The sequence below is a fragment of the Myxocyprinus asiaticus genome, chromosome 31 (assembly GCF_019703515.2).
Source record: "Myxocyprinus asiaticus isolate MX2 ecotype Aquarium Trade chromosome 31, UBuf_Myxa_2, whole genome shotgun sequence".
NCBI lineage: Eukaryota > Metazoa > Chordata > Actinopteri > Cypriniformes > Catostomidae > Myxocyprinus > Myxocyprinus asiaticus.
In genome coordinates, this window is record NC_059374.1 from 39,123,486 (window position 1) to 39,135,171 (window position 11,686).

Below are 11,686 nucleotides of genomic sequence, written 5' to 3' on the forward strand. Positions count from 1 at the left end.
TCTCCTCCTCATGGACTGCACCAGATTTGCCAGTTCTTGTTGTGAGATGTTACCCCACTCTTCCACCAAGGCACTTGCAAGTTCCCAGACATTTCTGGGGGGAATGGCCCTATCCCTCACCCTCCGATCCAACAGGTCCCAGATGTGCTCAGTGGGATTGAGATCCGGGCTCTTCGCTGCCCGTGGCAGAACACTGACATTACGGTCTTGCAGGAAATCACGCAAAGAACTGTAGTTGGCTGGTGGCATTGTCATGCTGGAGGGTCATGTCAGGATGAACCTGCAGGAAGGGTACCACATGAGGGAGGAGGATGTCTTCCCTGTAACGCGCAGCGTTGAGATTGCCTGCATTGACAACAAGCTCAGTCTGATGATGATATGACACACCGCCCCAGACCATGACGGACCCTCCACCTCCAAATCGATCCCGCTCCAGAGAACAGGCCTCAGTGTAACACTCATTCCTTCGATGATAAACACGAGTCCGACCATCACCCCTGGTGAGACAAAACCACGACTCGTCAGTGAAGAGCACTTTTTGCCAGTCCTGTCTGGTCCAGTGAAGGTGGGTTTGTGCCCATAGGCGACATTGTTGCCGGTGATGTCTGGTAAGGACCTGCCTTACAACAGGCCTACAAGCCCTCAGTCCAGCCTCTCTCAGCCTATTGCGGACAGTCTGAGCACCGATGGAGAGATTGTGCATTCCTGGTGTAACTCGGGCAGTTGTTGTTGCCGCCATCCTGTACTTGTCCTGCAATATTCGGATGTACCGATCCTGTGCAGGTGTTGTTACACGTGGTCTGCCACTCAGTAGAAAGGTCTCTTTAGTGTCCTAAGTTTTTATATTTGTGACCTTAATTGCCTATACTATAAGCAACACCAACACAACATAACATATACTTAGCTATTCACTATATTTTTGTCTGTGAGTAAAACAAATGGGCTGGTTGTATTCTACTCTTTGATGAGCTTTCCAACAACATATGACACATGGCTATCTGATCAGTTTGATGTTTTTGCTGATTGCAATAATATGTATAGTCTGATGAAGATCCGCGCTTAAAGGGTTACAAGAACTTCAACTTTTTAAACCACTTGCATTCTGTTCTAATCGTTATGCTGCGTCTAGCTTTTTTAGTGCAATAACACGTTCGGTCTGAACGGCCCCTTAGGGCACTGTGGCGAGCAGGGCGGGGCCGAGCGGCATCTGGGCAGAGCGAGGCCAGGAAGATTAAGTGGTGAATGAGCTCCACCTGTGTGCCACACCGGTCTAACGTTCCAGTGAGGGGCAGCGGGAGTATTTGAGGAGAGGAGACAGTGGCAGACGAGAGAGAGAGAGACGCATGAAGCTGTGTGTGTATCTGCGTGTCAGTGTGGTGTCGCTGAAAAGCAAACCTTTGTGTACCGCAGAAAAGCAGCCTTATTGTGTGCGACTGAAAAGTGCAACAATAAATGTCTACGTGTTTTGTCAAGCCGGCCCCAGCTTCCTCCTTTCCATAATTGTTACAGGCACCTTCCTCAATGTACATTGCTTGATATAGAAGAATCCAACAATTAATTTGTGATTGGTTTTGCATAGCCAAACTTTTTGACTATCGTCCTAAAGTCTGGTCCACTTGGCAGATTATTCTGGCCAAATACCACCCACTTAGACAGGAATAGACTGTCTGACCCATATATAAAGTGGTGAACAGTTGTTGTTGTTGTTGTTTGGGGGGGGCTTATAAACATGAGTGTGTTACCTTGCATTGCGTTGCAGCCAGGCAAACTGGTGATCAGCCAGCTCTTGCTAATTTTGCAATACACAGAGTGTCGTCTGAGACTGGTACTAATATGCTGAGTTTAAAAACACAGGTATTTTGAGAGAAGTCCCTGTAAACATTCAGGTCCCATTAAAATATTTAATATCAATCTTTACATTAATAAATACTAAAAAGAAAGCCGGTTATGAAACTGTGTTTATGGGATCCATTTACTGTAGAAGCTGATGGCGAAAGCCATTTCTTTCGGGCATTAAATTCTCGCCCATCAGAATCCTCCGAGGCTTTTTACTGCCCATAATTACTTAATTTTTCATTTCTATATGGTTGTGGTGTCCTCCATTCAAAACCTCTTAGGTCTTAAAAATCTCCACTTGTGAAAAACCAAGTGAGACAATTATATGCAGCTGTTATAAGCAGCCGTTTCCATGACACCATTACAGGAAAGATCAAAGGGAAAATGTGTGAGAAGAGAAATAAATTAAAAGGTAACCATCAGAGAGAAGAGTTCAGAGGACCGAAAGGTTTGAAGATGGCTTACTGAATTCAACACAGCTGTTTTTATTGTGTGCTAAAATACAGTACCTGCAATATAATAAACTATCCGTTAGCATTTCCATTAATCTCGGTGGCAGTTTCTCTGCTGGCACATGCTTCTCCATGAATGCTTGATTTTTGTTTGCTTTTGTCTAACTCTTTTAAGAGCCCTCCAAAAGACTGGTCACTGGCAAAACATACAGTACACTATAATATTAGGTCTGTCAATCTGTTAACATTTTTTATCGAATTAATTACATGGCATGCCGATTGATTATTCGAATTAATCACAATTAATCGCATACATAAATATTTGCTGAGAAAGCCCCTCAAATATTCAAAAATTCAGGATATAATTCTTACATAATTATAAATAGTTATATTTCAATAATTATAAATAAAATGTTTATATTTAAAAATAATAATAATACAGATAATTTAAATGCATTACATTATTTAGGCATACAAGTTAAGCATTAAAAAAGACATTACAAAAAGTGGCTTTAGAATGCAATATATTGTTCCATATTTCCATATTATTGAACATAATCCTATCATTGGCCTACAGTTCACAACAATCCATTTTGCTAATTAATTCGTCAATCAGTCTGAGATTTATTATAAGGGCTTGTCTAAGGACGCGTCAATGTACACCTGCATCAGACAGATGCTTTTGGAGCGTCTCAGTTGCATTGCGTCATAAACATACCATTTTTAGGTCGCTGTGTCAAGTTAAACGGAGTTTGAAACTTAGAAAAACACGTCTTGAGAACCCTGCATTCGGATTTGCACTCCATCAAGCTTTGTGTGTACGCAAACATCTTGTGTTATCTGCTCTTGGTTAAGTGTTGTTTTTATATTTGTCTGTTTGAGCTGCACATTGCCTATACAGCTGGAGTTTCGTTTACTGCCCCCTGGAGAAAACAGGTGGTACTCCATGCTTGAATTGCTTATAAGGAAGAAATATTCCTTATTACCGTCTGGGTACATGAAAAATTGTTAATTTTTTAAACGCTTTATTTTTTATACAGTTAATCGCACTGAATTAACGCATTAAATTGACAGCCCTATATATATATATATATGCGGTTTATATGTTGCTTGCAAAACAATTTATTTTGGTGAGAATTCACCAACTTTTGAATGGGCGTCAATGGAGAAAGATGCGTCTTGCATCTATTTGCTAATTGTGTAGTTACAGCTTCCACCAGCAGGGGCTAACTGGACCATGCTAACCAGCCAATCCTTGACCCCATGAGTTTGAGTTATGATGGTCAATCTCTGACCTTTCTGTTTAGGTAAAGTGGATTTGCTGGAGGACGTCACTTGTTTCTCAGGCAGTAACAAGGGCAGCAACTCTGAGGTCCAATCGCTGAGCTCCTTTCAGTCCGACTCTTGTGACGATAATGGTAAGACCTTGCGCATGTGTGTGTGTTTACTCTTCTTCTGACATGTGTCTTTTCTTAAGGATTCTTCATCATCCAGTCATCATCTTCATCATTGTAATGTTCGATAATTATTTCAAGAATCAGACCAAGTTGTGTGTGCGTTTGTGTGGGCGAGTGTATGCGCTGCTGCCTTCAATTCCTCCTGGAAGTCCCTACCTACGAATTCCAAAATTGTAATTGCAATATGCATTTAAGTTATTTTGGTTGGGATAAAATAGCCACATTTTGCCATTTCATAAAGTAAACCTGTTTAGTTTTCACAAGCATTTTAAAGCTAATCCAACCAAACGAAGAATGAAAGATATGTTACGTGTAAATGATGCTTTATATTAGTGTTCTCAAAAGTACCGGTACTTCGGTACCAAGTCGATACTAAAATAAAAAAGATGTAATGATATCAGTGTTTCTGCAGTACCGGTAGTACCGAGCACCGACTCTATCCTGTACCAGCACGCAGTATGACTGACACACGATAGCTTTAAAATGCTCAGATGCTGGGGGGCTTGGGTAGTCCAGCTAAAGAATATCCATATACTTTCCGGATATGAAATGCATGTTAATGCAAGGTGTTAATGCAGCTGTAGAGTCAACACTTACAATTCAAATTTAATTATGACCATTATCAATTAGCTTTCACTATGATTTTTCATTAGACACCCCCAACTGGAAAAGCTGAGGCTTAATGGTAATTATGATATTGTGGTGGCATTCAAATTGTAAATACAATTATTCTAACATGACTTGAAGGGTGTGTGTGTGTGTGTGTGTGTGTGTGTGTGTGTGTGTGTGTGTGTGTGTGTGTGTGTGTGTGTGTGTGTTTATTGTTCACTTCATTACCATTTCTCCACAGATTTGTAGGAATGATGCCATGCTTGCCTTCCATTGGTCACTGCTAAATTCATCAGCAGCCAGTCAGGCCACAGAAGCTTCTGCAGTGGATCAAAAGTTTTAACGATTCTGGCATTGATTCTTCCGTTTGGTTTCCTGTGTGCGTGACTGTATGTGTGAATGTTTCTGACTGGTCTTCATTGCTTTCTCTTTCCAAGCTTCCATAGTGACGGTAATACGGCTGGTCAATGATGCAGTCGACACGATTGAAAACGAAGGTACTCATTTCATTCGCTTCGGATTCTGATAAAGCACCTTTCTAAAAAGTGCTTTCACACAGGCACATTTTAAGATATTGTGAATACACTCACTGCAAATAAAGATCTAAAACACAGACACTCATAACATGAACAATGATTTTTAAAAATACTCTTTTTGTTTTTATTTTCTATACTAACACACGTTTACTTGGCTAACTAAATGAGGACATACCATAGACTTCCATTGTTTTCATTCCAAGTTAATTAGTATTGCTACAGAGTAACTCTATCCTTAAAAGTAAACTTTTTGCATTAAAAAAAATAAATAATAATTTTTGTGCAATGTAGTTTGATTGGCCAGCTGTGCTGATATTCAGTAAAACAGTTCTCTTGCTCATGTGATATTGCTTAAATTATGTCCTCTGATGTCCCCAAAGGGAGGTTTGGTCAAATGTAGCTCACTTCTGGGGACAATTTTGTGTTTTGTTGTTCTCCACACACACACACACACACACACACACACGTACACACTGGACTGTATGTAACATAAACACAAAAGTAATATTGTTACATTGAATTATTAATATTGTAACACGGATTGTGTGTAAGACCGCGTTAGTCATGAGGGGAAATGTAACCCCAGTGGCACGGACACTAGAGTAACAAACACACACACACACAAACCAGGTGTCCCAGGTCAAACATTTTCACCAACAAACAGCCAGAAAGGTAGTGTGCAAATTTTACAAACACATACGTTTGAAGTTGTAAAAAAGCTGTCAAGTGTGTCTTCAAAGCTTGACGAGCTAAGATAATGTAGGTTTATGAACTTGTTTGTGCTTTTCGTCTTGTGCTTTGATGTAAAGATTGTAAAACTTCTTACTCTTGAAACTATTTCAAGTAACACTTTCTTTGAAGCCCATATTTATAATGCATTGTAAAAGCATTATAAATGCATTATAATAATAATGCATTATAAATGCATACTGTATAAATATACGTATATGTGTGTGTGTGTGTGTGTGTGTGTGTATATATATATATATATATATATATATATATATATATATATATATATATATATATATATATTAGGTATGCTTAAAGTAACAAAAGCAATGTCTTATTAACATCCAGTGAGATATTTCTACATGTTTATGAGATTTTATAAGACATTACATACATTTTAAACTTGTAGCTTTGTTTTTCTTACAAGTTTATGTTATGACTGTAAATAAAAAGACATTTCCTTTGTAACTTTATTACAAAGCAGGTCAAGACCACTTATAATGATATACAGTATGATCACGTCAATCCTTATGACTGTTTACACTATGCTGCTTTTGAAGACAGCACTTTTACAATACCTTATATATACTGTATATTACATTATAGCTTTTGAGGATAAAATTGGATGTTTATTGTTATAATGCATTATAATCTTAAGTATAACAATGAATAGTTTAAGTATTATAATGTATTATAACTGTAGTTATAATTATTTACGAGAAGTTATTACATATTCTAAGATGTATTATGAGACATTATGAATGCATTATAATGTATTTAAAATGCCTTTACAATGCATTAAAAATATGTGCTTCATAGAAAGTGTTACCCTATTTCACGCTGAGGTATATCAAAACTACTTCATATTAACACACTGTAAAACCAATTCGTAATGACATTTTAAAACTATATTTTAAAGGTGTAGTAAGTTTTTTTCTTTGTTTCGCTGACCAAATAGACAGCATCACACAAAAGTATTTGGTTACATATTTTTGTTTTTGTCACCAATTATTAATTTATGCAACCAAAAGTGTCTGATAAATGTGGGGTCACTGAGGCCACATTTACGCCTTGTATTAAGATGCGTTTTGTGCAATCCGTTTGAAAAAGTAAGACGCTAAAAAGGTAAGGCATAAACGGGGTCCAAAGGTTTTGAGATTTGTCCACTCGATCCGCATCCGAAGGTGGTCGAAAACGCATGTTACCATATTGGGCTAGTAGTGTTAATACTCATCCGTTCTAATGTGTTCGAAAAGCAGCGAAGCACCGCCTACTCACCTGTCAATCAACTGATGCGCTAAAACAAGAGTTACGTGTGTTTTTTTAAAGGAAATAACCGTCTGATTGGAAAATGATAAAAGCGCATACGTCAACATGCAGAGATACAGATGAGAAGCACACACATCTGAAACTAAGTTAATACAGGTACTGCACTAAAATAACAGAGAATTCTGCTCTAAACGTCATGATTGCGCTTAAATATAATATAGTATAATTAAGAGAAACTGTGTGCTGGATTTAGCGCTTTCTTTTTCCTCGATGCAAAACAGATTGCTGTCAACTCTAGGCTTGTTCAATGATATGAGAGTAAAACTAAATATTAGGGGGCCTGGGTAGCTCAGTGGTAAAGACGCTGGCTACCACCCCTGGAGTTCCCTAGTTCAAATCCCAGGGCGTGCTGAGTGACTCCAGCCAGGTCTCCTAAGCAACCAAATTGGCCCGGTTGCTAGGGAGGGTAGAGTCACATGGGGTAACCTCCTCGTGATCGCTATAATGTGGTTCATTCTCGGTGGGGCGCGTGGTGAGTTGAGCGTGGATGCCGCGGTGGGTGGCGTGAAGCCTCCATACGCACTATGTCTCCGTAGTAACGCACTCAACAAGCCACGTGATAATATGCGTGGGTTGACGATCTCAGACGTGGAGGCTGGGATTAATCCTCCGCCACCCGGACTGAGGCAAATCACTACATGACCACGAGGACTTAAAAGCACATTGGGATAAAATGGGAATTTCTTTTTTTTTTAAAAAACCAACAACTAAATATTGAGTTCTTAAGCCACTTTTTGTATTGTCTAATCAATGCTTTATTCATCTGCTACAATAATGCAATTTATTTCAAACTGAATTTCAATTCGTTATATATATATATATATATATATATATATATATATATATATATATTTTAATAAATATTTGAATTATTATGCATTATTTGTATTAATTATCTTTATTTGGGGGCCTATCTCAGCAAATAATGATGTATGTGATTAATTGCATTTAATTCGATTAATCGGCATGTCATGTAATTCATTCGATTCAAATGTTTAACTGATTGACAGCCCTATCTTAAACATTTTGCAACAACATATAGAGATGAATTAATGTAGTGATAAATAAATTGCCTTTATTGACAACAAAGCCGTTTTGGCGTAATGAGTGTTGCCATAGTTAAGAAAACTGCGGAGGACCGTGAAAGTGAACAGATCCGAGTTGCCATCTCATAATTACATTAATCATACATGCCGTAAACGCAGCGTAATACCAAGTTACCAAAATTGTATTGTTGTAAAATTTACTGTAGTAACTGATATATTGACGGAAACTATGCTTAACATGGTCAGGTTTTGTAAGGGTAAACACATACACAAAAAAATATTACAAAACTTATTTTTTCGTTTATGTCATAGAAAGATCACTGAGGAAAACTTCAGATGATTTATAAAGCACATGTCCACATGCAATGCATTACTTCTTACAACACATACTGTTTCTGCACAAATACACAGAGTTCAGGGTGTGAGATGAGTTTAAGGAGCAATGCGCTTGGTGCTGACCCGGACATCTGTCTCTCTCTCTCTCTCCCTCACTCTTGCTATCTCTCTCTCTCTTCTTTGCCGCTTGCCAGTGTCCGTTATGGATCAAGGTCAGAACTTCAACAGAGGTGATTCTCTCTCTCTCTCTCTCTCTCTCTCTCTCTCTCTCTCTCTCTCTCTCTGCTTTGTTCAGCTAAAACTGTTCATACCCTCCTCCTTCTCTTACTTACTCTATTTGCTCTCTTTCTGTATTGCTGACAAACTAAGCTATTGCATTCTGGGAAATGTCACATCATCCGGCTCGACACACACACCAGTGTTGCCATGTCTGCTTATTTTAAGCAACTTTGGGCTTATAAATCTGGGAAAGTTGTGTTTTTAGGGTGGGGCTTGTTTCCAGAATACAGTCATGTTTTTTGGGACGTTTAGTGCCTTGCACCCAATTTTTATTTAATTCTATTTTGTTTTAGAGGCATGAACATTTTCAAAAATTTAGTTTTATTTCAGTTAACAATTTTGTTTTCTCATTTAATTATGATTTTTGTTTACGTTAAAGATAATAACAATGCCACTCATAACACAAAGTTGACAAAAAGATATTGTAATTGCGATCAATTTCGATCAAATAATCTTGATTATTTATTAGATTAATTGTGCAGCCCTAACACAAATTCATAGCAGCTGTCTGAATATAGTATAATATACACTCCACATAATATCATTATTTTAATTTTAATCAATGTTTAATGTCAGATCAGTGAAATTAGTGCAACGACGCATTAACGTATTTATGCTTATTTTGTTTTTGTTTTATAAGACTTGCTTGTTTATGTGTTGGTTTTTTGTTTGTTTTTTGAAGATGTGGCAACACTGAAAACACAAACACACATCAAAGCACATGCAGTCTGTCACCCCATTCTTCTCGTTATCTTATCCCTCTCCCCTGTAGTGCTTCCATTGCTGACTGTGTTTTCCTTTGTTTGATATTGATGTTTTTTGATCGTGAGGATTACAGTGTGTGTGTGTGTGTTGTGACTGAGTATGCGTCCCTGCGCTTCTGTATTTCACGCATTGCTGCATGCGAGCCTCAAACTCATTTATTTGATGTCTGCTTTTTTTTTGTTTTTTTGTTTTTTGTTGCCATGTCACAGTATGGTTTGTGCTTTTGATTAATGTGTTTCGCTTGTACTGGAATGTATTGATGACATTTGAACCTTGACCTCATGTCCTGGCTGCATCTTCAGTCACCCTGCAGGCATGTTCACTCACTCCTTCAAGACCTGCATGTGGAAATGTTGAAAATAATGTTCCTGTCCCAAATGCCACTCTAGGGTCACATTTTGTTGACGTCATTTTGCATAGAACAGTGGTTCTCAACTGGTGAGTCACGACCCAAAAATGGGTCATAGATCTGTTTTGATAGGGTCACAGACAGCAGGGGAAAAGCAATTCTAAATGCAAATAAAAAAATGCAACTGGGGGCCTGGGTAGCTCAGCAAGTAAAGACACTGACTACCACACCCGGAGTCGCAAGTTCGAATCCAGGGCGTGCTGAGTGACTCCAGTCAGGCTTCCTAAGAAACCAATTAGCCCGGTTGTTAGGGTGGGTAGAGTCACATGGGGTAACCTCCTCGTGGTCGCTATAATGTGGTTCTTGCTCTCAGTGGGGCGCGTGGTGAGTTGTGCGTGGATGCCTTGGAGAATAGCGTGAGCCTCTCCGCGGTAACGCGCTCAACAAACCACATGATAAGATGTGCAGATTGATGGTCTCAGATGTGGAGGCATCTGAGATTCGTCCTCCGCCACCCAGATTGAGGTAAGTCACTATGCCACCACGAGGACCTAGAGCGCATTGGGAATTGGGCATGCCAGTCTGGGGAGAAAAGGGGAGAAAAAAAATGCAACTATCTTTATAATCGTACATCGAGAGGATAGCAAAATAAATAGGCTTATCAACTTTTATAAGGGAGGAGAAAATGCTTCCAATATCTTTTGTTGTTGACATCAAAAGACATTTGCATTAATCGGCACATACACTACCGGTCAAAAGTTTTGAAACACTTGACTGAAATGTTTCTCATGATCTTAAAAATCTTTTGATCTGAAGGCGTATGCTTAAATGTTTGAAATTAGTTTTGTAGACAAAAATATAATTGTGCCATCACATTAATTTATTTCATTACAAAACTAAAATTTAATAATAAAAAAAATGTTTTTGAAATTGATGACTTGGACCAAATAATAAAGAAAAGCAGCCAATAAGTGCCCAACATAGATGGGAACTCCTTCAATACTGTTTAAAAAGCATCCCAGGGTGATACCTCAAGAAGTTGGTTGAGAAAATGTCAAGAGTACATGTCTGCAAATTCTAGGCAAAGGGTGACTACTATGAAGATGCTAAAATATAACATAGTTTTGATTTATTTTGGATTTTGTTTAGTCACAACATAATTCCCATAGTTTCATTTATATTATTCCATAGTTTTGATGACTTTACTATTATTCTAAAATGTGAAGAAAAAAAATTATAATAAAGAATGAGTAAATGATTCAAAACTTTTGACCGGTAGTGTATCTGTCACTTGGTAGAAGCAGCCAACAGAGGCAGATGCCAACATGGACAGGTTGTGTGAATTGCCCTTAGTGACAATACAATTATAACTATAGCTGGGGTTTTATTAACTGGTCCCACTTTATAATAGGTGTCTTTAACTATGTACTAACATTAAAATACATACAATACAATGTATTTATTGTGTAACTACATGTTTTAAATTCTCACAAGATTCACATTTGCTTCTACTGAGGTTGAGGTACGAGTAGGTTTAGGAGAAGGGTTAAGGGTTTAGGGTAAGGGTTGGGGTAGTGTTAGGTTTAGGGGTAAGGGTAACAATGTAACTATAGATGCAATTAAATGCAGGTACTTTAAATGTAAGTACAATGCAATGACATGTATGTACATAGTAAGTACATTGTATCAAATGCTTAGGTACATAGTAGTTAAAGACACCTAATATAAAGTGGGTCCACTTAAGGGGTCTCTTGCAAGTAGGCCTTTGTCTTTAAACAATCAAGTTTGAGTCAAGTCAGACTCTAAAGGGGGGCAAGTTGCACTCGAAAACAAATTCATAATAGCCAAATCCAGGTCCAGTCTAACTGTACACTCAACACTAAGCCATTACATCAATATTTTAATCTTATTTTAACCTTAATAAATAAGAAAACTATGTGTCAATATCAGGGTTGCAACT

The 11,686-nt window shown here is 38.1% G+C and overlaps 1 protein-coding gene across 5 annotated transcripts in view; it reads left to right on the plus strand.

The window, feature by feature from the left end:
* LOC127422217 (protocadherin Fat 3-like) overlaps positions 1–11,686 on the plus strand; it is a 127,254-nt gene that overhangs the window by 109,247 nt on the left and 6,321 nt on the right. For 2 of the 5 annotated variants that reach the window (XM_051665555.1, XM_051665556.1), the window contains 3 exons: positions 3,596–3,706; positions 4,792–4,851; positions 8,528–8,563. In XM_051665555.1, coding sequence (XP_051521515.1) covers positions 3,596–3,706; positions 4,792–4,851; positions 8,528–8,563 — 207 coding nt within the window. The remainder of the gene's footprint in view (positions 1–3,595; positions 3,707–4,791; positions 4,852–8,527; positions 8,564–11,686) is intronic. The other 3 variants (XM_051665557.1, XM_051665558.1, XM_051665559.1) reach the window with 3 other exon arrangements.